Source organism: Rana temporaria, chromosome 3, assembly GCF_905171775.1.
Source record: "Rana temporaria chromosome 3, aRanTem1.1, whole genome shotgun sequence".
In the NCBI taxonomy this organism is placed as follows: Eukaryota; Metazoa; Chordata; class Amphibia; order Anura; family Ranidae; genus Rana; species Rana temporaria.
Genome location: NC_053491.1, coordinates 17,861,254 through 17,886,494, shown reverse-complemented (window position 1 = coordinate 17,886,494; position 25,241 = coordinate 17,861,254). Strand labels below are relative to the sequence as shown.

At 47.3% G+C, this 25,241-nt stretch overlaps 1 protein-coding gene across 1 annotated transcript in view; it reads left to right on the top strand.

The window, feature by feature from the left end:
• Positions 1-25,241, top strand: part of ALDH1A3 (aldehyde dehydrogenase 1 family member A3) — a 69,854-nt gene that overhangs the window by 28,069 nt on the left and 16,544 nt on the right. The window contains exons 5-8 of the mRNA XM_040342320.1: positions 5,137-5,198; positions 8,507-8,635; positions 13,520-13,633; positions 19,755-19,857. Coding sequence (XP_040198254.1) covers positions 5,137-5,198; positions 8,507-8,635; positions 13,520-13,633; positions 19,755-19,857 — 408 coding nt within the window. The remainder of the gene's footprint in view (positions 1-5,136; positions 5,199-8,506; positions 8,636-13,519; positions 13,634-19,754; positions 19,858-25,241) is intronic.

Here is a 25,241-nt window from a genome sequence, read left to right as displayed (position 1 = left end):
TCCATTCCGCCTATCTGTGCCCATCCGCGCCGCCTATCAGTGCCCATCAATGCCACCACATCAGTGCCACCTCATCGGTGCCCATCAGTGCTGCCTTATCAGTGCCCGTCAGTGCAGTACCATCAGTGCCCATCAGTAAAGGAGAAAACATACTTATTTACAATGTTTTATACCAGAAACAAAAAAATAATTTTTCTAAATTTTCGGTCATTTTTTTTTTTTGCAGAAAATAAATATCGCAGAGGTGATCAAATACCACCAAAGGAAATCTCTATTTGTGGGAACAAAATTATAAAAATTTAGTTTGGGTACAGCGTAGCATGACCGCGCAATTGTCATTCAAAGTGCAACAGCGCTGAAAGCTAAAAATTGGTCTGGGCGGGGGGGGGGGGGGGGGGGGTATAAGTGCCCGGTATGGAAGTGGTTAAATTGATACTAAAGTCTCCGTTTTTTTTTCTTTAAAAATAAAAAACATGTTATATTTACCTCCTCTGTGTAATGGTTTTGCACAGAGCAGCCCAGATCCTCCTCTTCTCGGGTCCCTCGCTGGCACACTCCTGGTCCCTCCCTCCTCTCGAGTGCCCCCACAGCATGCAGCTGGCTATGGGGGCACCCAAGCCAACTTGCAGCTCTGTGTGTCCATTCAGACACAGAGCCGTGATTCGCCCCCTCTCTCTCCTGATTGGCTAACTGACTTTGATTGACCGCAGCGGGAGCCAATGGCGCCGCTAGTGTGTCTCAACCAATCAGGAGGGGGAGTCTGGGATGGCCGGGGCACTCGTGCACATCGCTGGATCGAGAGGGGGCTCGGGTAAGTATTAGGGAGATTGCTGCACACAGAAGGCTTTTTATCTTAATGCATAGGATGCATTTTAACATGTTTTGTTGCGGAAAATCGCACTGTATTTGGGGTGCCATTAAGAAATAATGGCATCGTAAACGCGCCCCGTGTCAAGGTATGATCCTCCCCGCGATTCCAGAATCGAAGCTAAAAAAGGCGCTCATTTGCGTGCAATTTCAGTACGCCCAGGTGTGATTGGAGCCTAATGCCGCGTACACACGTTCAGATTTCCGATGGAATAAAATCCAATGGAATTTTCCGTCGGAATTCCGATGAAGCTGACTTTCATCAGTCTTGCCTACACACTATCAGACTAAATTCCGACCGTGTCCAATACACGATGACGTAAAACACTACGACCAGCCGAAAAAAATGAAGTTCAATGCTTCCGAGCATGCGTTGACTTGATTCTGAGCATGCGTGGATTTTTCTCTGATGGAGTTCCACACAGACGATCGGAATTTCCTATTGTTTTTTTTTCCCCATCAGAAAAATTTAAAACTTGTTCTATTTTTTTACACTGATGGAAAAAAGTCCGATGGGGCCCACACACGATCGTTTTTTCCGATGAAAAAAGTCCTTTGGAACTTCCGATCATGTGTACACGGCATAAGTGAATATCTCAAGGATTCGCACCTCCATCATCAATAATCCCTAGTAAGGAGCCGAATATGTTTACCGTATATACTCGAGTATAAGCCAAGTTTTTCAGCAAATTCTTGTTGTGCTGAAAAGGCCCCCCCCCCCCCCCCCCCTCGGCTTATACTCGAGTCCCCCGCGGTGCCAAGCAGTCAATTGGCGACCATCCGTCCATCCAGGAGGCAGCCATCCAGTGTAACAAAGCCCCGCCTCCTCCTCGTCCTCGTCCGTGATAGGCGGAACACTGGGAAACTAAATCAGTGTTCCATCTATCACAGACGAGGACAAGGAGGAGGAGGAGGCGGGGATTTGTTACACTGGCTGGTGGCTGCGCTCATGCATGTGCAGAACCCTCGATTGGAGAATTTGACGGGGTTGGAAAATATGACAGAACACCGGCCGCCGACTCACTGCATGACACCGCGGGAGACTCAGAGGCTTTGTTACACTGGACGGAGATCAGGTACATGAAGCACAGTGAGGCATGCAGATGGGCACAGTGAGGCATGCAGATGGGCACAGTGAGGCTGCAAATGGGCACATTGAAACTGTAAATGGGCACAGTGAGTCTGCAAATGGGCACAGCGAGGCTGCAGATGAACATTTTTGACCCTCTTTTCCACTTGCAGTAGCTGCTGCATTTTTCACCCTAGGTACATGAGGCACAGTGAGGCATGCAGATGGGCACAGTGAGGCATGCAAATGGGCACAGTGAGGCATGCAAATGGGCACAGTGAGGCATGCAAATGGGCACATTGGATGCTGCAAATAGGCACAGTGAGGCTGCAAATGAGCACAGTGAGGCTAAAAATGGGCACAGTGAGGCTGCAAATGGGCACAGTGAGGCTGCAAATGGGCACAGTGAGGCTGCAAATGGGCACAGAAAGGCTGCAAATGGGCACAGAAAGGCTGCAAATGGGCACAGTGAAGCTGCAAATGGGCAAATTGAAACTGTAAATGGGCACAGCGAGGCTGCAGATGAACATTTTTGACCCTCTTTTCCACTTACAGTAGCTGCTGCATTTCTCACCCTAGGTACATGAGGCACAGTGAGGCATGCAGATGGGCACAGTGAGGCATGCAGATGGGCACAGTGAGGCATGCAGATTGGCACAGTGAGGCATGCAGATGGGCACAGTGAGGCATGCAGATGGGCACAGAAAGGCTGCAAATGGGCACATTGATGCTGCAAATGGGCACAGTGCCTCAGAGCTTCATCTCATTCACTGACCTCTGGGGAAAATTCCATTGGAAAGTGTAACTTCTCTCCCCCCCCCCCCCCCCCCCGAGTACAACCCCCGGAGTACAACCCCCGAGTACCCATAATAAGGGCTTAGAAATAATCTTTGTTTTCATTAGAATGGAGAACTGATAATACAATTATGTAATGGTTTTACAATTAGTTTGTTTATACACTGAGCCAATTTTATATTAGTTTTCCCCCTTGTGTGTGTTATCTCATGCCAAGGTTCTGTGGACTGGAATAACTGGTGTCACACTGGTGCTTGCAGGTTATATTTAGCACTTATTAGCATGTTTAACAGTCACAATGGAAGTTTGTTCTTTTCCCACCAATCTGAAGGGTTGACACTCCCCCTTGTGGTGTAATAGCAAACTGCAGGCTTGCCAAAATCAGTGGCCCAGATTCAGGTAGAATGGAGCAATATTTGCGTGGGCAAAGAGCAAAGATTTTTCTCTGCGCCCACGCAAATATTTCCATTTGCCCAGCGATTCACGGAGCAGTAGCTCCGTAAATTGCGCGGGCGCTATGCTAATTAGCCCTGCGTAAGGGCGCCTAATGTAAATGATCCCGCCGGGGGCGGGAATCATTTAAATTAGGCGCGCTCCCGCGCCGAGCTAACAGCGCATGCTCCGTCGGGAAACTTTCCCGACGTGCATTGCGGCAAATGACGTCGCAAGGACGTCATTTGCTTCTAAGTGAACGTGAATGGCGTCCAGCGCCATTCACGGTTCACTTACGTAAACGACGTGAAATTTAAATTTCACGGGCGGGAGGCGCAGCTATACTTTAGCATTGGCTGCGCCTGCTATTAGCAGGAGCAGCCTTATGCTAAAGGCGCCGTACGGAAACTCCGTACCTTGCGTACGCAGGGCCCGCGCAACTTTTGTGAATCGGTGGTAGTATGCAATTTGCATACTACACGCCGATCACAATGGCCGCGCCCCCTAGCGGCCAACGCAAGAATGCAGCCTGGGATGTGAAGGCATAAGGAGGCTTATGTTTGTCACATCCTAGGCTGCATTCGGTGTAACGAGGTTCCTGAATCAGGAGCACTCGTTACACCGGAGCAAGTAAGCACTTGCGCCGCGCAACTATGGTTGCGCGGGCGCAAGTGCTTCTTGAATCTGGGCCACTACTGTATTTATTCCAGGTATTCCAGTCATTATTCCCCCCACCGAATCCAATGATGGGACACTATTCCCCCCACTGATACCAACAATGGGACACTATTCCTCCCACTGATACCAACAATGGGACACTATTCCTCCCACTGATACCAACAATGGGACACTATTCCTCCCACTGATACCAACAATGGGACACTATTCCTCCCACTGATACCAACAATAGGACACCATTCCTCCCAGTGATACCAACAATGGGACACTATTCCTCCCACTGATACCAACAATGGGACACTATTCCTCCCACTGATACCAACAATAGGACACCATTCCTCCCAGTGATACCAACAATGGGACACTATTCCCCCCATTGATACCAACAATGGGACACTATTCCTCCCACTGATACCAACAATGGGACACTATTCCTCCCACTGATACCAACAATAGGACACCATTCCTCCCAGTGATACCAACAATGGGACACTATTCCCCCCATTGATACCAACAATGGGACACTATTCCCCCCACTGATACCAACAATAGGACACTATTCCTCCCACTGATACCAACAATGGGACACTATTCCTCCCACTGATACCAACAATGGGACACTATTCCCCCCACTGATACCAACAATAGGACACTATTCCTCCCACTGATACCAATGATGGGGCACTATTCCTCCCAATGATACCAATGATAGGACACTATTCCTCCCACTGATACCAACAATGGGACACTATTCCTCCCACTGATACCAATGATGGGGCACTATTCCTCCCAATGATACCAATGATAGGACACTATTCCTCCCACTGATACCAACAATGGGACACTATTTCTCCCACTGATACCAATGATAGGACACTTCAGGCATTCAGCGCATTGCACTTCACAGCGTACACGCATCATTATTGACTCTACAGCCATTATCTTGACCTAAGTTCATATATTGCTTCCTGCCTGATGCCTGTCCATCCTGGGTGTGCGCCTCTGTGTGTGGGGTGCCGTCTGCCGTTTAGCACCCTGCCTCAGTCCCTGGCAGGATCTACGCCTATTGGGGTCAGTCTGAACTCTACTTCCATGCCATACTGACCTGTAATACTGACCTGTAATCACACACAGGTTGGACTTGATGGACTTGTGTCTTTTTTCAACCTCACCTACTATGTCACTATGTATCTCTTTCCAAGCTTTTATCACTTGCACTGACTTTTTTTGTGATGTTTCTATTATTAGTATTATTATTATTATTATTATTATTATAACCTATTATTGTCTTATAGATGAAAGTTTTCTCTGCTACACAGTACATGAGCCTATTGGAGTGTGCGGGGCCATTACACCGGTGAGTACCAATTGTATATACCAAAAGAAAATACAAACACCTTAAAAATGACATAATATGATGATATCCCAGTCCTTGGTGTTACTTAGGTTCAGGGTGGATTTGATTTAACCACTTGCTTACTGGGCACATATACCCCCTTCCTGCCCAGGCGAACTTTCAGATTTCGGCACGGTCACGCTTTAAATGAAAATTGCGCGGTCATGCGACGTGGCTCCCAAAAAAAATTGGCGTCCTTTTTTTCCCACAAATAGAGCTTTTGTTGGTGGTATTTGATCACCTCTGCGGTTTTTATTTTTTGCGCTATAAACAAAAAAAGAGCGACAATTTTGAAAAAAAACACAATTAGCCGGATTCAGAAAGACTTACGCCGCCGTATCTAATGATACGCCGCGTAAGTCCATGGATGTGCCGTCGTATCTATGCGCCGTATTCAGCAAACTAGATACGCCTGAATTTTGGCTTCCTACGACTGACGTAAGTCTCCTACGCCGTCGTATCTTGGGCGCATATTTACGCTGGCAGCTAGGGGCGCTTCCATTGATTTATGCGTCGAATATGTAAATGATATATAAAACTTGGTTCCAAGGTCCCCAAACCAAAGAGCCAAGTGGGGGGTTTTTTTGGGCCATTGTTGGACTATCACGGTACTAGTAATATATGTAGGTAGTGTACAACAAGAACAAGTAAATAATAATAAAAAACACTTTTTATTGAATAAAATGTCGATAACGACACAAGGGGGATACAGGGTTAAAAAAATACACAATATACGACCAACATAGCGCCAGTATAGTAGTCCCCAGGAGGGGGAGAAGCATAGTGGGTTGGAAGTCATATCAGGACATCTTAACTAGTTTCGTGGCTACACACCACTTCATCAGAAGAGTCTAAAGTTAAAAATGACATGGGTCAGACAATAATACATGCAACAACAAATACAAAAATTATACATTGTGGAAAGGGAGACTCGGCTGCTCACCTAAACGCCCCCCCCCCCACATAGGGCCAGCGGGGAGGGCGGCCACCACCTCAGAGGGTCCCGTGTGACGACCATGGGGCACGTGTATGGGCGAATGGACCTACTTCTCGGATATAGAGGGTGGAAGATATAATTAATATATGAGGCCCAGAGTGTGAATAGGAAGGTAGGTGCAGCACACGTGATGTGTAGACCAGTGGTGCAAATACAAAATGAACAGTAATGTGGAGGTAGGAATGGTGATGTGGTGTGGTGATGGGGGGACATTCGAAAGAAGGGGGGGGGGAAGAGGAGGATAAATGAGGGAAGAGAAAGGAAAGAGGTAAAGTGAAAAGGTAAGGCAAGGCGAACAACAAAAGAAGGGGGGTGAAAAAAGAAAAAAAGTAAAAAGGGTACCTTGAATACAAGGAAATGTAGTGCAAATAGGGGGCCCCGGGAACGAGAGCCCGGGTAGGGATATCTCGGGCCACTTGTAGCCTCCACAAGGGGGAGTCCATGGTACTGGACCCCAGCGGGAGGGGGACCACATAGGGTCCCATGGTGGCGTCAGGATAATGATGCCTACCAGTGATACCTTAACCCACTTGTCAAGACTAAAGGAGCTGTGTCCGTCCATGGACGACAGAGAAAAGGATTTTACAGGGAGTACAAAAATACAATTTTTTCGCTAACAGGCCAACAATTTTTTTTTTTAACGGATGGGCACTGATAGGCGGCACTGATGGCACTAATAGGTGTCACTGATGGGCACTCATAGGCCGCACTGATGGGCACTGATAGCTGGCACTGAATAGGCAGCACCGATAAGGAGCTACTGACAGGTAATATTGAGTGGCACTGATTGGCACCGTTGTGGGCACTAATCGGCAGTTTTATGGGCACTGACAGGTGTTTATAGAGGGGGACAAGCTGGTAGCTGATGGGCACTGATTGGCAGCTGACGGGCACCTTTTGATGGGAGCTGTGCTGATAATCAATGTGCTGATTATCAGCACAGACCCTCCCCCCTCTCTGAGTCACTCTCCCTGTCAGCGTGATCCAAGGAAAGCCGTTTATCGGCACTTCCTGGTTCACGTGATGATCAGCTGTGATTGGTCACAGCTGATCACGTGGTAAGAAGCCTCTGTCAGAGGCTCCATACTACGATCGGAGTTGTGGTGTGTCAGACTGACACGCAGCACCTCCGATCGACGCGCTGCACACCCCCGCGGGCGCGCTCCGGCTCTGTTATCCTGATCATGTCATATGACGTCCGTACAGGATAACACCGCCGTCATTTTTCTATACAGTGGGTGGCAAGTGGTTAATATATTGCTTCACTTATCCACTGGGGACCCCTAGTGACCGTGTATGTTTTTGCAATGTGCACTTTAATTTAATGTAAATAGGGAGCGCGGTTCATCACTGAGGGCCAGATTCAGGTACAATTGCGCCCGTGTAACGTAAGCCATTTACGTTACACCGCCGCAAGTTTTCAGTTTTAGTGCCCGATCCACAAAGCACTTACCTGGAAACTTGCGGCGGTGTATCGTAAATACGTCCGGCGCAAGGCGGTCCAAATCGAATGGGCAGATACAATTTAAATTAGGTGCGCTCCCGCGCCGGACCTACTGCGCATGCTCCGTTTCGAAATTCCCACCGTGCTTTGCGCGAACTGACGTCATTTTTGCGATCGGCGACGTGCGTAGCGTACTTCCGTATTCCCGGACGTGTTACGCAAACTACGTGAAATTTTAAATTTCGACGCGGGAACGACGGCCATACTTTAGACAGCAATACGTTTGCTGTCTAAAGTTAAGGCACCCAAAACGACGACTAACTTTGCGACGGAAAAATAGACTAGCGGCGACGTAGCGAACGCGAAAATCCGTCGTGGATCGCCATAACTCCTAATTTGCATACCCGACGCTGGTTTACGACGCAAACTCCCCCCAGTGGCGGCCGTGGTACTGCATTCTAAGATCCTACAGTGTAAAACAATTACACCTGTCGGATCTAAGGGCTATCTATGCGTAACTGATTCTATGAATAATACTCTGAGAGATACAACGGCGTATATGAGATACTCCGTCGTATCTCCGCTGTGAATCTGGGCCTAAATTTTTATTTATACAGTATACGGTTGGGAAGCAGTTAAAGCCGAATTCCACATACTGTAGCTTCTGGTTGCTGGAAGCTTCGGCTTCACCATGAATTCGTTTTTGCCATTTTCTTGCTAATTTGTTGAACGGATTTGCCTAAAAGCAGCGTCCATGTTTGGTTTACTTTACTGCATCGCTTCTATTGTGTTTTATGATCATTGTTGTGCTTTTCATTTGTGTTTTAGTGGAACTTTCCTCTGCTGATGCTGATCTGGAAGATGGCTCCAGCTTTGTGCTGCGGAAATACGTTGGTGATAAAACCTGCAGAACAGGCCCCTCTCACATCTCTCTACATGGGATCGCTAATAAAAGAGGTGGGACTGATCGTTTCTATCTTCTACATATCTATACATAACAATTTTTTGATACTCGTCGTAAAAACTATTTCTTGGAGTTCATTAACCACTTCCCTACCCGCCCATTGTCAAATGACGTCCACAGATGGGATCTCCCATCCTGGGTGGACGTCATATGACGTCCTGGGCTTCCCGTGCCGTCTACCCGTCGGGGAAAGCAAGACGCTTTCCCCGACTTGTTCATTCCCCGACTTAATTGGGGTAGGCGGTACACTTTGGTGGGGGTGGGTCAGCCACGCCCTGTGACCTTTGACCTCTGGGAACCCGCCTTCTGACCTTTGACCTTTGGGGGAGGTCCCTGTTCCAATTCCTGAGTCCTAGCCATATTCTTCAATGGGAAACCCTAACCCGTCTACCCGGTGCGCGTGCCCGGCGGCCGCGATGCCCGCCGGGCACCCGCAAGTGCCCACAATCACAGCAGGACCGAGGATCTGTGTGTGTAATGATGGGGTGTAAACACACAGATCCACGTCCTGTCAGAGGAGAGGAGACTGATGTGTGTTCCCAGCAGGGCCGGCCTTTGGGGTGTGCGAGCTGTGCGGCCGCACAGGGCGCCATGGGCAACAGGGGCGCCGTGTGGCCACCCAGAGGTGTACTAAGGGGGGGCGAGCCGCCCCCGGGTACCACACACTGGGGGGGTGTCAGACCGACACCCCCCTCCGCAATTGTTTTACACCCGCGGTGGCATTTTTTTCCTCTATGTGTATGTTTAGGTGACCAGGGGGCGAGGGGTGAAGATGGGGGGGCGCCACAGGATTAGCTCGCACAGGGCACCTGAACACCTAAAGCCGGCCCTGGTTCCCAGTACAGATAGAATCACTCCCTAGGGGACATATTTAACCCCTTGATCGCCCCTAGTGTTAACCCCTTCCCTGCCAGTCACATTTATACAGTAATCAGTGCAGTTTTATAGCACTGATTGCTGTATAAATGTAAATGTGAATGATCCCAAAAATGTGTCAAAGGTGTCCGATGTGTCCGTCGCAATGTCACAATAAAAATTGCAGATCGCTGCTATCAATAGTTAAAAAAAAAAAAAAACAATAAATCTATCCCCTATTTTGTAGACGCTATAACTTTTGCGCAAACCAATCAATATACACTTATTTTTTTTATTTTTTTACCAAAAATATGTAGAAGAAGTGAGAACTGAGGAAAATTTTTGTTTTTTTATCGATTTTTTGGAGATATTTATTATAGCAAAAATTTAAAAATATTGATTTTTTTTCAAAATTCTCGCTCTATTTCTATTTATAGCTCCAAAAAATAAAAAATAAACACAAAAAGAAAGCTCTATTTGTGGGGTAAAAAGGGCCTAAATTTTGTTTTTGGACCCACGTCGCACGACCGCGCAACTGTCAGTTAAAGCGATGCAGTGCAGAATCGCAAAAAGTGCTCTGGTAAGGTAAGGTAAATTTTTCCGGAGCTGAAGTTTGACCCTGGCAGTCTGATTTTTGAATGTCAAAGCAGTACATTGTTTTGCATTGAAATTTGGCATTTTTTATTGTAGGCCTTGGGAATAACACACTTAAATCTGTCCAAACAAGAGTCTAGTAGACATTAGACATGTGCGGTTCGTTGCGTTTTGAATTAAAATTCAGACAAATTTTTGTTATTTCTGAAATTCAGGTGTTACCTGAATTTCCTGAATTAGAAGAATACCGAATTTAAACGAATCCAAAATAACAAAATTTGGAATTTGGACAAAATTTGAATCGTTCTTGAATAATTTTCAAAATTCAAATAGGGCCAGATCCACAAAGAAGTTACGTCGGCGTATCTATTGATACGCCGCGTAAGTTTTACGATGCGCCGTCGTATCTTTGTTTTGTATCCACAAAACAAGATACGCCTGAATGTGGTCTAGATCCTACCGACGTACGTGTTAGTACGCCGTCGGATCTTAGGTGCATATTTACGCTGGCCGATAGGTGTCGCTTCCGTTGATTTCCGCGTAGAATATGCAAATTAGCTAGATACGCCGATTCTTAAACGTACGTCCGCCCGGCACAATTTTTTAACGTTGTTTACGTAAGGCATTTTTTGGCGTAACGTTACCCCTGGCTCTATGAGGCGTACGCAATGTTAAGTATGGACGTCGGGACAGCGTCGAATTTTCCGTCGTTTGCGTAAATCGTTCGCGAATAGGGCTTTGCGTAAGTTACGTTCACGTCGAAAGCATTGACTATTTGTGATGTGATTTTGCACATGCGCACTGGGATACGTCCACGGACGTTCGTAAAAAGCGTCAATTACGTGGAGTCATACTAGATTAACATACAACACGCCCACTCCAAGCCTACTTTGAATTACACGGCCTTACGCCGGCAGATTTACATTACGCCGGCGCACATATGGGAGCAAGTTCTTTGTGGATACCCTACGAGCCACTCTGATTTACGGTGGCGTAGCGCATATGCGATGCGCTACGCTTGCCTAAATATACGCCCGTTTTTGTGGATCCGGCCCATAGTTTTTAAATTCTAAAACTTTTCGAATTCGAATAGTTTTCCAATTTCCAAAAAGAGAATAAAATAGAAAATTAAGGAGTAGAATAGAAAAAAAAAACATCTATTCTATTCCTTTATTTTCTATTTTATTTTGGAAATTGGAAAATGTATCGAATTCGAAAAGTATTCGAAATTGATTCGAAAGCTTTTCGAATTGTTTCAAAAACAAATAAATGAAATGAATCCCAAAAACGAAATAAATTAATGAGATTAATTTATGCAAGTAACGAAACTAAACAATTTTTTTTCGTTCTGCACATGTCTAGTGTGATAAAATTTGAACCACAAAATCATAAATTATAATATAATAAATAACGATAAATATTTATAAAAAAATAATATAATAATAATAAATTTTATTCAATAATCAAACCAAAAACACTGAAATGTTTCCAAAACAAGGGTGCAATTTCACTAGTCAATGTAATACTGGACACTGCATATTGGTTTAGTAAACATTTCGGGTATGATACATTTTGAAGCCTAGGACTGTCAAAATCATGACAATGGAAAGCGTCCCTTTACGCAATCCATACTAGCCCATTATGCTTTTACTTTGCAGGGAACAAAAGAGGAAGTAAAACTCATCAGAATTTACTTCCTCTTTAAAAGTGATTTGTCACCTCCTGGCCAGTAAGTGAATTAGTGGGAGGAGGCAGCAAAGGACGAAATTGGGCGTTAACCTCTTGGCGCCAACAGAATGCAAATATAGGAGAGCATTGGCGCCACATATTCAGTACCGCATTTCTGCCACAGCTGTGCTCAGAGCGCACACCCAAGCGGCTAACGGAAAGTTCCCAATCGCTGCAATCTGGAGCTTTCCGATCATGTGACCGACACGACAGCCAATTATAGCGATCACGTCATCATAAACCCCCACCTTCTGGCATCTGAAACCACTTAAAGGGCCAGGAGGCGCCAGCGCCAAGAGGTTGAAGGTTGAAAAGAGTTTAGGGAGACTGAGTGAGAGGGTGGTAATGAGAGTGATAAAATACGTCTGTTTGGCAGTATGGAGGCAGGAATTACATTCTTTGGAGGGCAGATTTATACTGGGTGAAGTCTTGCTGGGACTTTGTCTTATGCCACAGAAGCTCAAGAGTGCGGCTACGACTTCTGACATTTCTGGTGTCATCTGTTTGCCAATGCAGTGAAACCTCGGATTGTGAGTGTAACGGTCAGGGGTTAACACTGTTCACGATCTTCCATTCCACAAACCCAAGACAGCTTATCCGACACTCCACAATCCAGCAGACGCGATCCATAAGCATTCCCCAGAGGGACGAGACACCAGCTTGATTCTGGTTCAAACAAATTAATGATTTAATGGTAACTCGGCCTTGTTATACACAGTTACAAGCATGCTACAGTAATCACAGGGACAATAAAAATCTCCACCCAAAACATCACACAATGGGTGCTTAACGAGTTTCCCCCCAATCCACATCCCAGACAGACATTCGGGCACCGAATCTAGAGGAGTTAATTACTACAGCTGACAAGTCACATTCCACATCTATTATCAATAGCATTTTCACACAAAACAGTGTCATTAGCATACACAATAAAATATGTTAGGAGCAGACCTAATTAGCACAATGGACAATAGAATGCAATCACAGCTTTCATCACTACAGCCAGGTAGCTGGATGTGATTACCATCAATTAACATCTTAACAGTAGCAGACTTAATTAGCACCTCAACAGTCTATGTTACACATTGAATGAATCACACTCTATTGACCTGTTGTGGTCAGAATAAACAACCTGTATTATTCCAAGATCTCCTGCAATACCTGAATTATCATTAATGTCCCATCTCATGTAATCTAGATATCAGTTCTCAGTCATCCTATGCCCAAAAGGGACTCTTGTTACAATGAGTAACGCGGTTAACGAGCATTTCGCAATACGAGCATTTTTTTTTAATCCTGACTCGGTTTGTGAGTGTTGTCTCGCAAAACTAGCAGGATTCAAGCCACATCAGTGTGCAATACCGCATGTGGCCTGAGGTGCAGGGGCGCCGGAGCCGAGCGGAGCTGATCAGAGCCGTTTGGAAATACTCAAGGTTTTCCAAGTCCAGTTGAGCTGTCCCCGAGCCTTTCCGAGTATTTTCAAGGCTCTCTGGCGCCCCCCCCCACCTCTGGCCACATGCGGTATTGCATGCCATAGAAGTCAATGCAGAACAAATCATTTTTGTTTCCATTGACTTCTTTGGCGAAACTCGCTTTGATATGCGAGTGCTTTGGGTTACGAGAATTCTCCTGGAACGGGTTATGCTCGTAATCGAAGGTTTCCTCTGTATTAAAAGCTCTTTGTCTTTCTGTTCTTGCAGGCCGGGTTCCCTCCAGGAGTTGTTAATATAGTGCCAGGATACGGACCAACAGCTGGATCTGCCATCTCCCACCACCCCAACATAGACAAAGTTGCTTTCACTGGTTCCACAGAGGTTAGTAAAATACACACTAGAAATAAATGAGAACGGTGAACATGTAAAAGGGGCCATTTAAAGGGATATTTTAAAGTCTACATTTTTAATAGCCATTATATCAGCTGACCTGGTTGCTTACCTGGTCTGCTGCTGTTTTTCAGATTCGGTGTTTACGAGACTAAAACATTTTTTTTGCTATAAAATTACTTAAAACCCCCAAACATTATATATATTTTTTTTCTAACACCCTAGAGAATAAAATGGCAGTCATTTCAATACTTTTTGTCACACCGTATTTGCGCAGCGGTCTTACAAGCGCACTTTTTTTGGAAAAAAATCACTTTTTTAAATTAAAAAATAAGACAACAATAAATTTGGCCTATTTTTTTTACATATTGTGAAAGATAATGTTACGCCGAGTAAAATGATACCCAACATGTCACGCTTACAAATTGCGCCCACTCGTGGCATGGCGTCAAACTTTTACCCTTAAAAATCTCCATAGGCGACGTTTAAAAAATTCTACAGGTTGCATTTTTTGAGTTACAGAGTAGGCCTAGGGCTAGAATTATTGCTCTCGCTCTAACGATCGCGGCGATACCTCACTTGTGTGGTTTGAACACCGTTTTCATATGCGGGCGCTACTCGCTAATGTGTTCGCTTCTGCGTGCGAGCTCGTCGGGACGGGGCGCTTTAAAAATTTTTTTGGGGGGTTTTCGTATTTATTTTTATTTATTTTACAATTTTTAACACTGAAATAAAAAAAAAATTATCACTTTTATTCCTATTACAAGGAATGTAAACATCCCATGTAATAGAAACAAGCATGACAGGTCCTCTTAAATATGAGATCTGGGGTCAAAAAGACCTCACATCTCATATTAAATGCAAAAAAAAATAAAAAAATTGAAACTGTCATTTTTTCAAATGACAAAAAAAAAAAAATGTTGCTTTAAGAGGCTGGGCGGGACTGACGTTTTGACGTCACTTCCACCCAGCAGAGCTATGGGGACGGGCGAAGGAGATTTTCCTTCAGTCTCGTCCCCGCTCAGCTGCCGAACAGTCCCGATCACCTCCGCCGCTACCGACGGCTACGGTAAGCGGCGGAGGGCGCGGGAGAGCGGCGGGAGGGGGGGGCTCTGTCCCGCCACCGATAACATCGATCTCGCGGCGAATCCGCCGCGGAGACCGCCGTTATCGTTTACACGGCCGCCCACTGAAGAGATGAATATCTCGGTTGTGGCAGCAGCTGCTGCCGTTACCGAGATATTCATCTTTAAAGTGCCGACGTAGAATGACGGTGGGCGGTCGGTAACTAGTTAACCACTTAAGGACCGCCTAATGCCGATATACGTTGGCAGAATGGCATGGCTGGGCACAATCACGTCCAAAGCTTCGTGACCGCGGGACTCGCGGACCTGATCGCCGCTGGAGTCCCGCGAACGTTTTTTTATCACACAGCAAAAATATCAACAACCACTTCACCTTCAGAAGTCTTCCTCAGCTCACTGCTCTCCTTAACTCAACAAGCCTCAGGATGCAGCATTCAGTAGTAATCCTCTGGACAACTTATAGAGGCCTTAATTTCCATTCTGAACAGCTGAAGCTATCCAACGTCCTTAACCACTTCCCGCCCGGCCTATGGCCGATTTACGTCCGGGAAGTGGTTGTGAAATCCTGACAGGACGTTCACGAACGTCCTGCAGGATTTCATGCCGCGCGCGCCCGTGGGGGCGCGCAGCGATCGGTGATGCGGGGTGTCAGTCTGACACCCTGCATCTCCGATCTCGGTAAAGAGCCTCCGGCGGAGACTCTTTACCACATGATCAGCCGTGTCCAATCACGGCTGATCACGATGTAAACAGGAAGAGCCGTCGATGGCTCTTCCTCACTCGCGTCTGACAGACGCGAGTAGAGGAGAGCCGATCGGCGGCTCTCCTGACAGGGGGGGTTCGCGCTGAACCACCAGGGAAGCCCACCCTGGACCACCAGGGTGGGCCAAAAAAAAAAAAAAAAAAAGCATGAAATTTTTTTTTAAAAAAAAAGTAAAAAAAAATAAAAATAAAGCATTAAAAAAAAAAGATGCCAATCAGTGCCCACAAATGGGCACTGACTGGCAACCTGGGTAAATCACCTGTGCTGCCCCACAGTGTCCATCAGTGCCACCCCAGTGTCCAGTGCCATCCCACAGTGCCCATCAATGCCCAGTGCCCACCTATCAGTGCCCATCTGTGCCACCCATAAGTATCCATCAGTGCCACCCATAAGTGCCGCCCATGAGTGCCCATCTGTGCCGCCTATGAGTGCCCAGTGCCGCCCAAGAGTGCCCATCAGTGCCGCCTATGTGTGCCCATCAGTGCCGCCTATGAGTGCCCAGTGCCGCCTATGTGTGCCCATCAGTGCCGCCTATGTGTGCCCATCAGTGCCGCCTATGTGTGCCCATCAGTTCCGCCGATGAGTGCCCATCAGTGCTGCATACCAGCGCCGCCAATCAGTGCCACCTCATCTGTGCCCGTCAGTACTACCTCATCGATGTCCATCAGTGCCATCTTATCGGTGCCCATCAGTGCCACCATATCAGTGCCCGTAATTGAAAGAGAAAAACGTATTTACAAAAAAATGAACAGAAAAAAATAAAAACATAATTTTTTTTCAAATTTTTTTTAGTTGTTGCGCAATAAAAAAAAATCGCAGAGGTGATCAAACACCACCAAAAGAAAGCTCTATTTGTGGGTAAAAAAGGACGCCAATTTTGTTTGGGTACAGTGTAGCACGACCGCGCAATTGTCATTCAAAGTGCGACAGTGCTGAAAGCTGAAAATTGGCTTGGGCAGTAAGGTGCGTAAGTGCCCTGTATGGAAGTGGTTAAACCTTTCTGGCTACCTTTGCAGCCGACACCTGATAGTAATTGGTGAATTTTCTAAACAAGGCAGAAATGTATCTCCCGTCTGTGACAACACCCCCAGATTTACCTGACTTCCTGTCACAATATATATATATATATATATATATATATATACAGATATACATATATGACAGATATGAAAGCACATAGGGCAGTATTAAATTATTATATAAAAGTATGTACTATGAAATACCACGTGAACATGACCTGAAAGAATAAGCAAGCGTTAAGCATTGATGCAGGCAATACTTCTAAAGGGAAACCCAGGCCAGCCTATACAACTTTTAATCCTAATGAGAGATCCACCTAAACAAGAACGATAATAGGGTCCTTTAAGCAGCAAAAACATCAATGTCTTCACCGCCAGTCGGAGCTCATTAACTATATCCAATAAGGTGCAGTAACAAGGTAATGATATTTCCTGCAATGGTTGTAACTTAAGGTGTCTATGTACAGTGTTCGAATAGAAGTGTAGTCAGGGCTGGACTGGGACAAAAATTTGGCCCTGGACTTCATCCAGACTGGCCCACTTTGACAGGTCTCTCCCACAGCGGCCGGACAACTCCCGCCGGCCACCCAAGCCCCCTCTCCCCCTTCACTAGCCACTAGCCGTTCTTCTTTATTAGAGTAGAGCAGCTGGTACTGGTACTCTAAGGCCCCGTACTCACGACCAAACATGTCTGCTGAAACTGGTCCGCAGACCAGTTTCAGCAGACATGTTTGGCCGTGTGTAGGCCCGAGCGGACCATTTTCGGGCAGATCGGACAGGTTTCCAGCGGACAACTGTTTCCTGGACTTGCTTTAAAACAGTCCGCTGGAAACCTGTCCGGCCGGACATGTACGGTCGTCTGTACAGACCTACCGTACATGTCCTGCCTCCCGCCATCCCTCGCATGCGTCGAATGACTTCGACGCATGCGTGGAAGCCTTTTAAAGGCAGGCCACCCACGTCGCCGCGTCATTGTCGCGGCGACACCGCGTCATCGACGCGGCGACACGCCCCGCGTATTGTTTACGCTTGGACCTCTGTTCGATGGTGTGTACGGCCATCGAACAGAAGTCCCCGGGCAGTCCCCGGGCAGACATGTCCGATGAAAACGGTCCACGGACCGGTTTCATCGGACATGTTTGATCGTGAGTACTCGGCCTTATAGGCAGTACCAGTGGGGAAGCTAGACAATTTTTCACCCGGGGCAAAGAATCCGTTTGGTGCTCCCCCTTATGGGACAAGATTAGGCAGAAGTGAGAAACTCCCAGGCCTTAGCTGTTGAGTCAGCTGTCTGTCCCCTCCCCCATGCTCCTCTGTCGTCCCCCCTGCTCCTCTGGTCCTCCCCCTGCTTCTCTGTTCCCCCCCAGGTGAGCACTGCGGGGAGGGAGAGGAGGTGAGCGCTGCAGGAAGGGAGAGACAGAGGAGCGGAGGGAGTGGCAGTCCGCTGTCACTGAAGCCGGCCCACTGAGCCATTGGCCCACCGGGAAACTCCCTGTAGTCCCAATGGCCAGTCCATCCCTGAGTGCAGTAAAGTGTTCCAAAGGTAAAGCTGTCTGTACACAGTGTCCCAGTAAAGCAACAAAGGAAAGATTTGCAAATGGTGGGCGATTGCCCTCTCGCCAACGACCAGGGCGATTTAATGCCTTCTCGGAGTGACATCCTTGCAGTAGGGTGACCACGTGTCCCGGATTGCCCAGGACAGTCACGCATTTTGCAGGTCTGTCCCGGGCACATTCATTCCAGGACAATACAGTGTGAGTGAGAGGGGCCGCCACCTCACCACTTCACTCACTGACAGTACTTGTCCTGGCTGGGAATGCCTGGAGGAGCATAATCCCACCCCCTGCTTGTGATTGGAGAAACCATAAATCCCGCCTCCTGTGTCCAATCACTGTGCTGTGATTCATTTCAGCACAAGCTCATTTTTGGGAAGGGAGGGTGTCCCTGAATGGTAGTTTGGAAATGTGGTCACCCTACCTTGCAGCGGACCCACCTGTGACGACCCACCAATGCGAAGCAGGAAGCGCGGGTTGTCGGACTGCCGAGTGGATGATGAATAAATGTCTGACGAACAGCTGGTAGTGCTAGGCCCTCCGCGGCCGGATTGGAATGTTGTACACCGCGTGGTAGACCACGACCTCACTCTCCCTATGCTGAGAGGTCCGTTAGAAACAAAGCCCAGGAAGAAGAGAGCATGGGGCGGATCTCTGGCCGCTTTTATAGCTCCTCCCAGAAGTCTCCCAATGATGGCAGCAAAGATCCCTGGGATATGTAGTCCGGGTGTATAGTCGTGCGAAGGAACAGACATTCTGAGGAACTACTAGTCCCACAATCCAGTTGGTTGGGCTCACAAATATGAAGTCTGTTAGTGACGCTGGACACCAGAGGGGTAACACAATGGGTAAAACGACAGGGAATCGCTGTACATTGCAATTGCAGTCTATGGGGCAGATCCACAAAAGGATTACGCCGGCGTATCTACTGATACGCCGGCGTAATTTTAAATTTCCTGCGTCGTATCTGTTTTGTATCCACAAAACAAGATACAACGGCATCTGGGATCGATCTGACAGGCGTACGTCTTAGTACGCCGTCGGATCTAAGCTGCAAATTTTTGGTCCCGTCGAAATCCGCGTCGAGTATGCAAATTAGCTAGTTACGGCGATCCACGAACGTACGTCGGCCCGGCGCATTTTTTTCCGTCGTTTGCGTTCGGCTTTTTCCGGCGTATAGTTAAAGCTGTTGTTATGAGACGTACTCAATGTTAAGTATGGCCGTCGTTCCCGCGTACAATTTTGAATTTTTTACGTCGTTTGCGTAAGTCGTTTGCGAATAGGAATTTGCGTAGAATGACGTCACCGTTGTAAGCATTGGCTTGTTCCGGTTAAATTTCGAGAATGCGCACTGGGATACCCCCAGGGACGGCGCATGCGCAGTTAAAAAAAACATTGTTTACGTCAGGTCACGACGTATTTACATAAAACACACCCCCATTACATCCATTTGAATTCCGCGCCCTTACGCCGCAAGAGATACACTACGCCGCTGTAACTTACGGCGCGAATTCGTTGAGGATTCGAAACAAAGCCAAGTAAGTTACAGCGGCATAGTGTATCTTAGATACGCTACGCCCGGCGCAATAATGCGCCGTTGTACGAGGATCTACCCCTATATTGCTACATCTGTATTAATGACGCAGGTATTGCCATTCTGTTGAAGTTGACATGTAATCTATCTGCACACAGGTTGGCAAACTGATTAAAGAAGCAGCTTCTGCCAGCAATTTGAAGCGCGTCACCCTGGAGCTTGGCGGGAAAAATCCATGTATCGTGTTTAAAGATGCCGACAGTGAGTTACATCCTATACATTTTATTTTTTAAAAAATAAAAGTTTTATTAAAGTTTTTAAACATTTGTAACATTATTAACATTAGAATAAAAATGTCTTCCTGTACACTGTGTGAGATTCATATGCCAATGTTATGTGACCAAGGCAGAAGTGTTAACCACTAAGCCACTGCGCTGCCCAATGTGGTCATATTCAACAAGTAAAATGTGTAACAACAAGGGCCCAGATTCACAAACGAGATACGACGGCGTATCTCCAGATACGCCATCGTATCTCTGAGTTGCGCCGTCGTATCAATGCGCCTGATTCTTAGAATCAGTTACGCATAGATTTCCCTTACAGGCGTAAGTCTGTTACGCCGTCGGATCTTAAATGCATATTTACGCTGGCCGCTAGGGGCATGTACGCTGATTTACGCCTAGAATATGTAAATCAGCTAGATACGCGAATTCACGAACGTACGCCCGGCCGACACAGTACATTTACGCCATTTACGTTAGGCTTTTCCCGGCGTATAGTTACCCCTGCTATATGAGGCGTAAATGCGGCGTACCAATATTAAAGCGGGGGTTCACCCTAAGAAAAAAAAAATCTTGGTCTACCATGCCATCCAGCATACTAGCGTTAGCTACAGTATGCCTTTATTTATTTTTTTGGCGCTGTACTTACAGTTTAATCCCTTAGTTTAGTTTCAGACTCCCGCGGAGAGTAGGCGTACCTATGAAGAGGGGAACATGATTGACGTCCGGCTATGGCGCGTCACGCTTTCCGAAAATGGCCGAGATAGGACTCGGATCTATACGGCGCCTGCGCAGTCAGCTCCTAGTCTGTGCGCAGGCGCCGTATAGCGCCATGAAGAGCCGAGTCCTACTCCGGCTATTTTCGGAACGCGTGACGCGCCATAGCCGGCCGTCAATCATGTTCCCCTCTTCATAGGAACGCCTTTCCCCGCGGGAGTCTGAAACGAAACTAAAATAATAAAGGCATACTGTAGCTGACGCTAGTATGCTGGATGGCATGGTACAAAGTTGTTTTTTAGGGTGAACCTCCGCTTTAAGTATGGGCGTCGTTCCCGCGACGAAATTTGAAAATTTTACGTTGTTTTGCGTAACTCGTCCGTGAATGGGGCTGGACGTAATTTACGTTCACGTCAAAACCAATACGTCCTTGCGGAGTATTAGGAGCAATGCACACTGGGAGATTTCCATGGACTGCGCATGCGCCGTTCGTGAGAAACGTCAATCACAGCACTTGCCCGTCTAAGTTGCGGAGGCGTAACGTAGATCGGATACGTTACGCCCGCGCAAAGATACGCGGATCTACGAGAATCTGGCCCAAGGACTGTATTTTTCCGTGTATAAGACGCTACTTTTGTCTAAAATCATTCGACTAAAAATTGAGGGTCATCTTATACACGGAAGAAAGCCGAGGAGTGAACCGCAAGGTTGCGAAACTGCCCCATACCTTGTCACTGCTTCCTCCAGTCATGAGCCTTATGTAACTGACATCAGCTGATGCTGAACAAACCAATTGGAACACATCCCGTTGGAGGTGGAGAGGCACCTGGTATTATTGTGAAAATTCATGAGAAGGGATGGATGAATGAAGGTATTATGATGACCATCTCCCACCCGGCCTATAACAGAACGACGGCCGGACATTGGTTGCATTATCCTGATTGGACGTCATATGACATCTTTCAGGATAACAGCGCGGCGATCGGTGGTGCGGCGTGTCAGCCTGGCAGACAGCAACACCGATTTCTCTCTGACGGAGACTCTACTAGGTAGATTCAGGTACCTATGCCTAACTTTGCGGCGGCGTAGCTTAAGGCATTTAAGCTACGCCTCCGTAAGTTAGCTAGGCAAGTACATGATTCACAATGTACTTACCTACTTAGGCGTAGCCTAAATCGGCGGGCGTAAGGGCGCCTAATTCAAATGTGTTTGAGGGGGGCGTGTTGTATGTTAATGGGGCTTAACCTTAAGTCTTTTACGTTTTTTGCGAACTGCGCATGCGCCGGGCGCCTACATTTCCCAGTGTGCATTGCGGCTAAGTACACCGCACAGGCCTATTGATTTTGACGTGGACGTAAACAACGTAAATCCCGATTCACGGACGACTTGGCCGATACTTACGCAAACGACGTAAAAAATTTGAATTTCGACGCGGGAACAGCGGCCATACCTGACATTACTATTTCAATAGGGCCTAGCTCTAACTTTAACTCTATCTCTTACGTAAACGGCGTAAAAGTACTGCGTCGGCCGGGCGTACGTTCGTGAATCAGCGTATCTACTCATTTACATATTCTACGCCGACCGCAATGGAAGCGCCACCTATCGGCCATCCGAAATATTGCAATCTAAGATAGGACGGCGTAAGCCGTCGTATCTTAGATATGTTTAAGCGTATCTCTGTTTGAGAATACACTTAAACATAAGTCGGCGTAGATTCTGTGTTAGGTCGGCTTATCTACTGATAAGCCGGCCTAACTCTTACTGAATCTACCTATACCACATGATCAGCCGTGTCCAATCACTGTTGATCACAGTGTAAACAGGAAGCAAGGTCCATTAAAAAAAATGGATGAACGAGTTTGGAGTGGAGGAACTTTACTGGCCTGCACAGAGTCCTGACCTCAACCCGATAGAACACCTTTGGGATGAATTGGAGTGGAGGCTGCCAGCCAGGGCTTCTCGGCCAACATCAGTGCCTGACCTCACAAATGCGCTTCTGGAAGAATGGTCAAACATTTCAATAGACACACTCCTAAACCTTGTGGATGGCCTTCCCAGAAGAGTTGTTAGAAAGTTATGAAAGAGAAACTAGATTGAACTTTGGTTAATCCTGAGACTTGCTGCCACATCCCAAAATAATTTGAGAAAACAAATGCCTTGGCCCGGATTCAGAGAGCAATTGCGCCTGCGTAACCATCGTTACGCAGCGCAATTGCTTACTTGCGCCTGCGTAACGAATGCTCCTGATTCAGGAACCTCGTTACGCCGACTGCAGCCTAAGATATGCGTGGCATAAGGCTCTTATGCCCGCATATCTTAGGCTGCATTCTTGCGATGGCCGCAAGGTGGCGTTCCCGTTGTGCTCTGCGTATAGTATGCAAATTGCATACTAACGCCGATTCACAACGTTACGCGAGCCCTGCGTACGCAGTTTACGTCGTTTGCGTACGGCGGTTTTCGCGTAAGGTTGCCCCTGCTATTAGCAGGGGCAGCCAATGTTACGTATACCCGTCGTTCCCGCGTCGCAAAATTTTAAATTGACGTATTTTGCGTAAGTGAATCGTGAATGGCGCTGGACGCCATTCACGTTCACTTTGAAGCAAATGACGTCCTTGCGACGTCATTTACCGCAATGCACGTCGGGAAAGTTTCCCGACGGAGCATGCGCACTACGATCGGCGCGGGAACGCGCCTAATTTAAATGATTCCCGCCCCCTACGGGATCATTTAAATTGCGCGCGCTTACACCGGGCAATTTTAAAGAGCGCACACGCAATTTACGGAGCTACTGGTCCGTGAATCGCGGGTAGCGCAGAAAATTTGCGGGGGCGAAGGGGAAAAAAAGTTGCCCTGCGCCTCCGTAAAAAAAGCGCAAATGTACCTGAATCTAGCCCCTTGTTTCCACTGAATGGAACGGTTCGGGTCAGTAAATTTGGAACGGTTTAGAATGGACCGGTCTATTCTCGTGAGCGTTTCCACTGCAAATCGGACCGTCAGGGACCATACAGGATTTAGAAAAAATGCCTAGCGCGTCCACCAATCAGTGGAATGTATTGCATCTCCGCCCTAATGGAACCTTTCCATTTTCTATGGCCCCACATCTAAAGCAGGACCCAGAATGGTCCGGTACGGTTCGGTTTTATGGCACACTTTCATAATGGAAACACCCAAAATAGCGTACCGTACTGAACCGATCCGCTCAGTGGAAACGAGGCAAAAGAGAAACCCCAAGGGATAGTGCGGGCAGGAAGCCAGACCAGGATACCGTGAAAAAGTACAAAAAGTACCGTATTTATCGGCGTATACCGCGCACTATTTTGCCCTGAAAATCAGGGCAAAATCGTGGGTGCGCGGTATAGGCCGATACCCGCTTTCCCGCGCCGAGTTTGAATACTGCGCCGGCATATACCGAGTGCAGTACACTCGTGTATCTTCGGGCAGTCTCGGCGCCTCTCGCGCTGACGTACTGAGCGTACAGGATGTCAGCGCGAGAGTTGCCGAGCCTGCCCGACGATACACGAGTGTACTGCGCTCAGTGTATGTCGGCGCAGTATTCAAACTCAGTGCGGGAAACGAGCGGGGAGGATGGGAGGACGCCGCAGAAGGACGCCGGACCCGACGAAGAGGACACCCGAAGCCGCAGACGGACGCCGGACCCGACGAGGCCGCCGATGGACGCCGCGCAAGACACCAAAACTGTAAGTACAAAAAAACTTTTTTCCACAGGAATTCGGGCAACTTTAGGGTGGCTCGCTATACGCGGGAGCGCGTTATACCCCGATAAATACGGTGTATATAAAAGTATAAATTGTATTATAAAACAGGTAAATGTTTAAAAACAATGGTGGAACAATAGAAATAAAAAATAAATAAGGTACAGCTACTCAACTGCCGCAATTCACAATTGTACTGATAGACATAAGTCAAAAAACAGATTGTCATTGCAGTAACAACCCTACATGGTTCGGATTCACATAAGAGGCATACAATTCCTGTTATGACGGGGACAGTTCCTTCTTCAGGAGTTGAGCGTGAGCTGACTGTTCTATTTCTATAGAGAAAATATATGTAAATAGGTAAATGTGACAATACACAGTCATTTTAAATTTTTTGATTTTTTGACCTTTAACCACTTGCCGACCTGCCACCGTCGTTTTACGGCGGCAGGTTGGCTCCCCTGCGCGAGAGCACGTAATATAACGTCGGCTCTCACGCAGGCCACTAGGGGCGCGTGCACGCGCCCGCTCTCCCCCGACCCCCGTGCGCGTGCCCGGCGGGCGCGATCGCCGCCGGGCACCCGCGATTGCTCGTTACAGAGCGAGGACCGGGAGCTGTGTGTGTAAACACACAGCTCCCGGTCCTGTCAGGGAGAGAAATGCTGATCTTCTGTTCATACAATGTATGAACAGCGATCAGACATTTCCCCTAGTGAGTCCACCCCCCCTACAGTTAGAACACACCCAGGGAACATACTTAACCCCTTTCCCGCCCCTCGTGTTAACCCCTTCACTGCCAGTGGCATTTTTATAGTAATCCGATGCATTTTTATAGCACTGATCGCTATAAAAATGCCAATGGTCCCAAAAATGTGTCAAAAGTGTCAGAAGTGTCCGCCATAATGTCGCAGTACCGGAAAAAAAATCG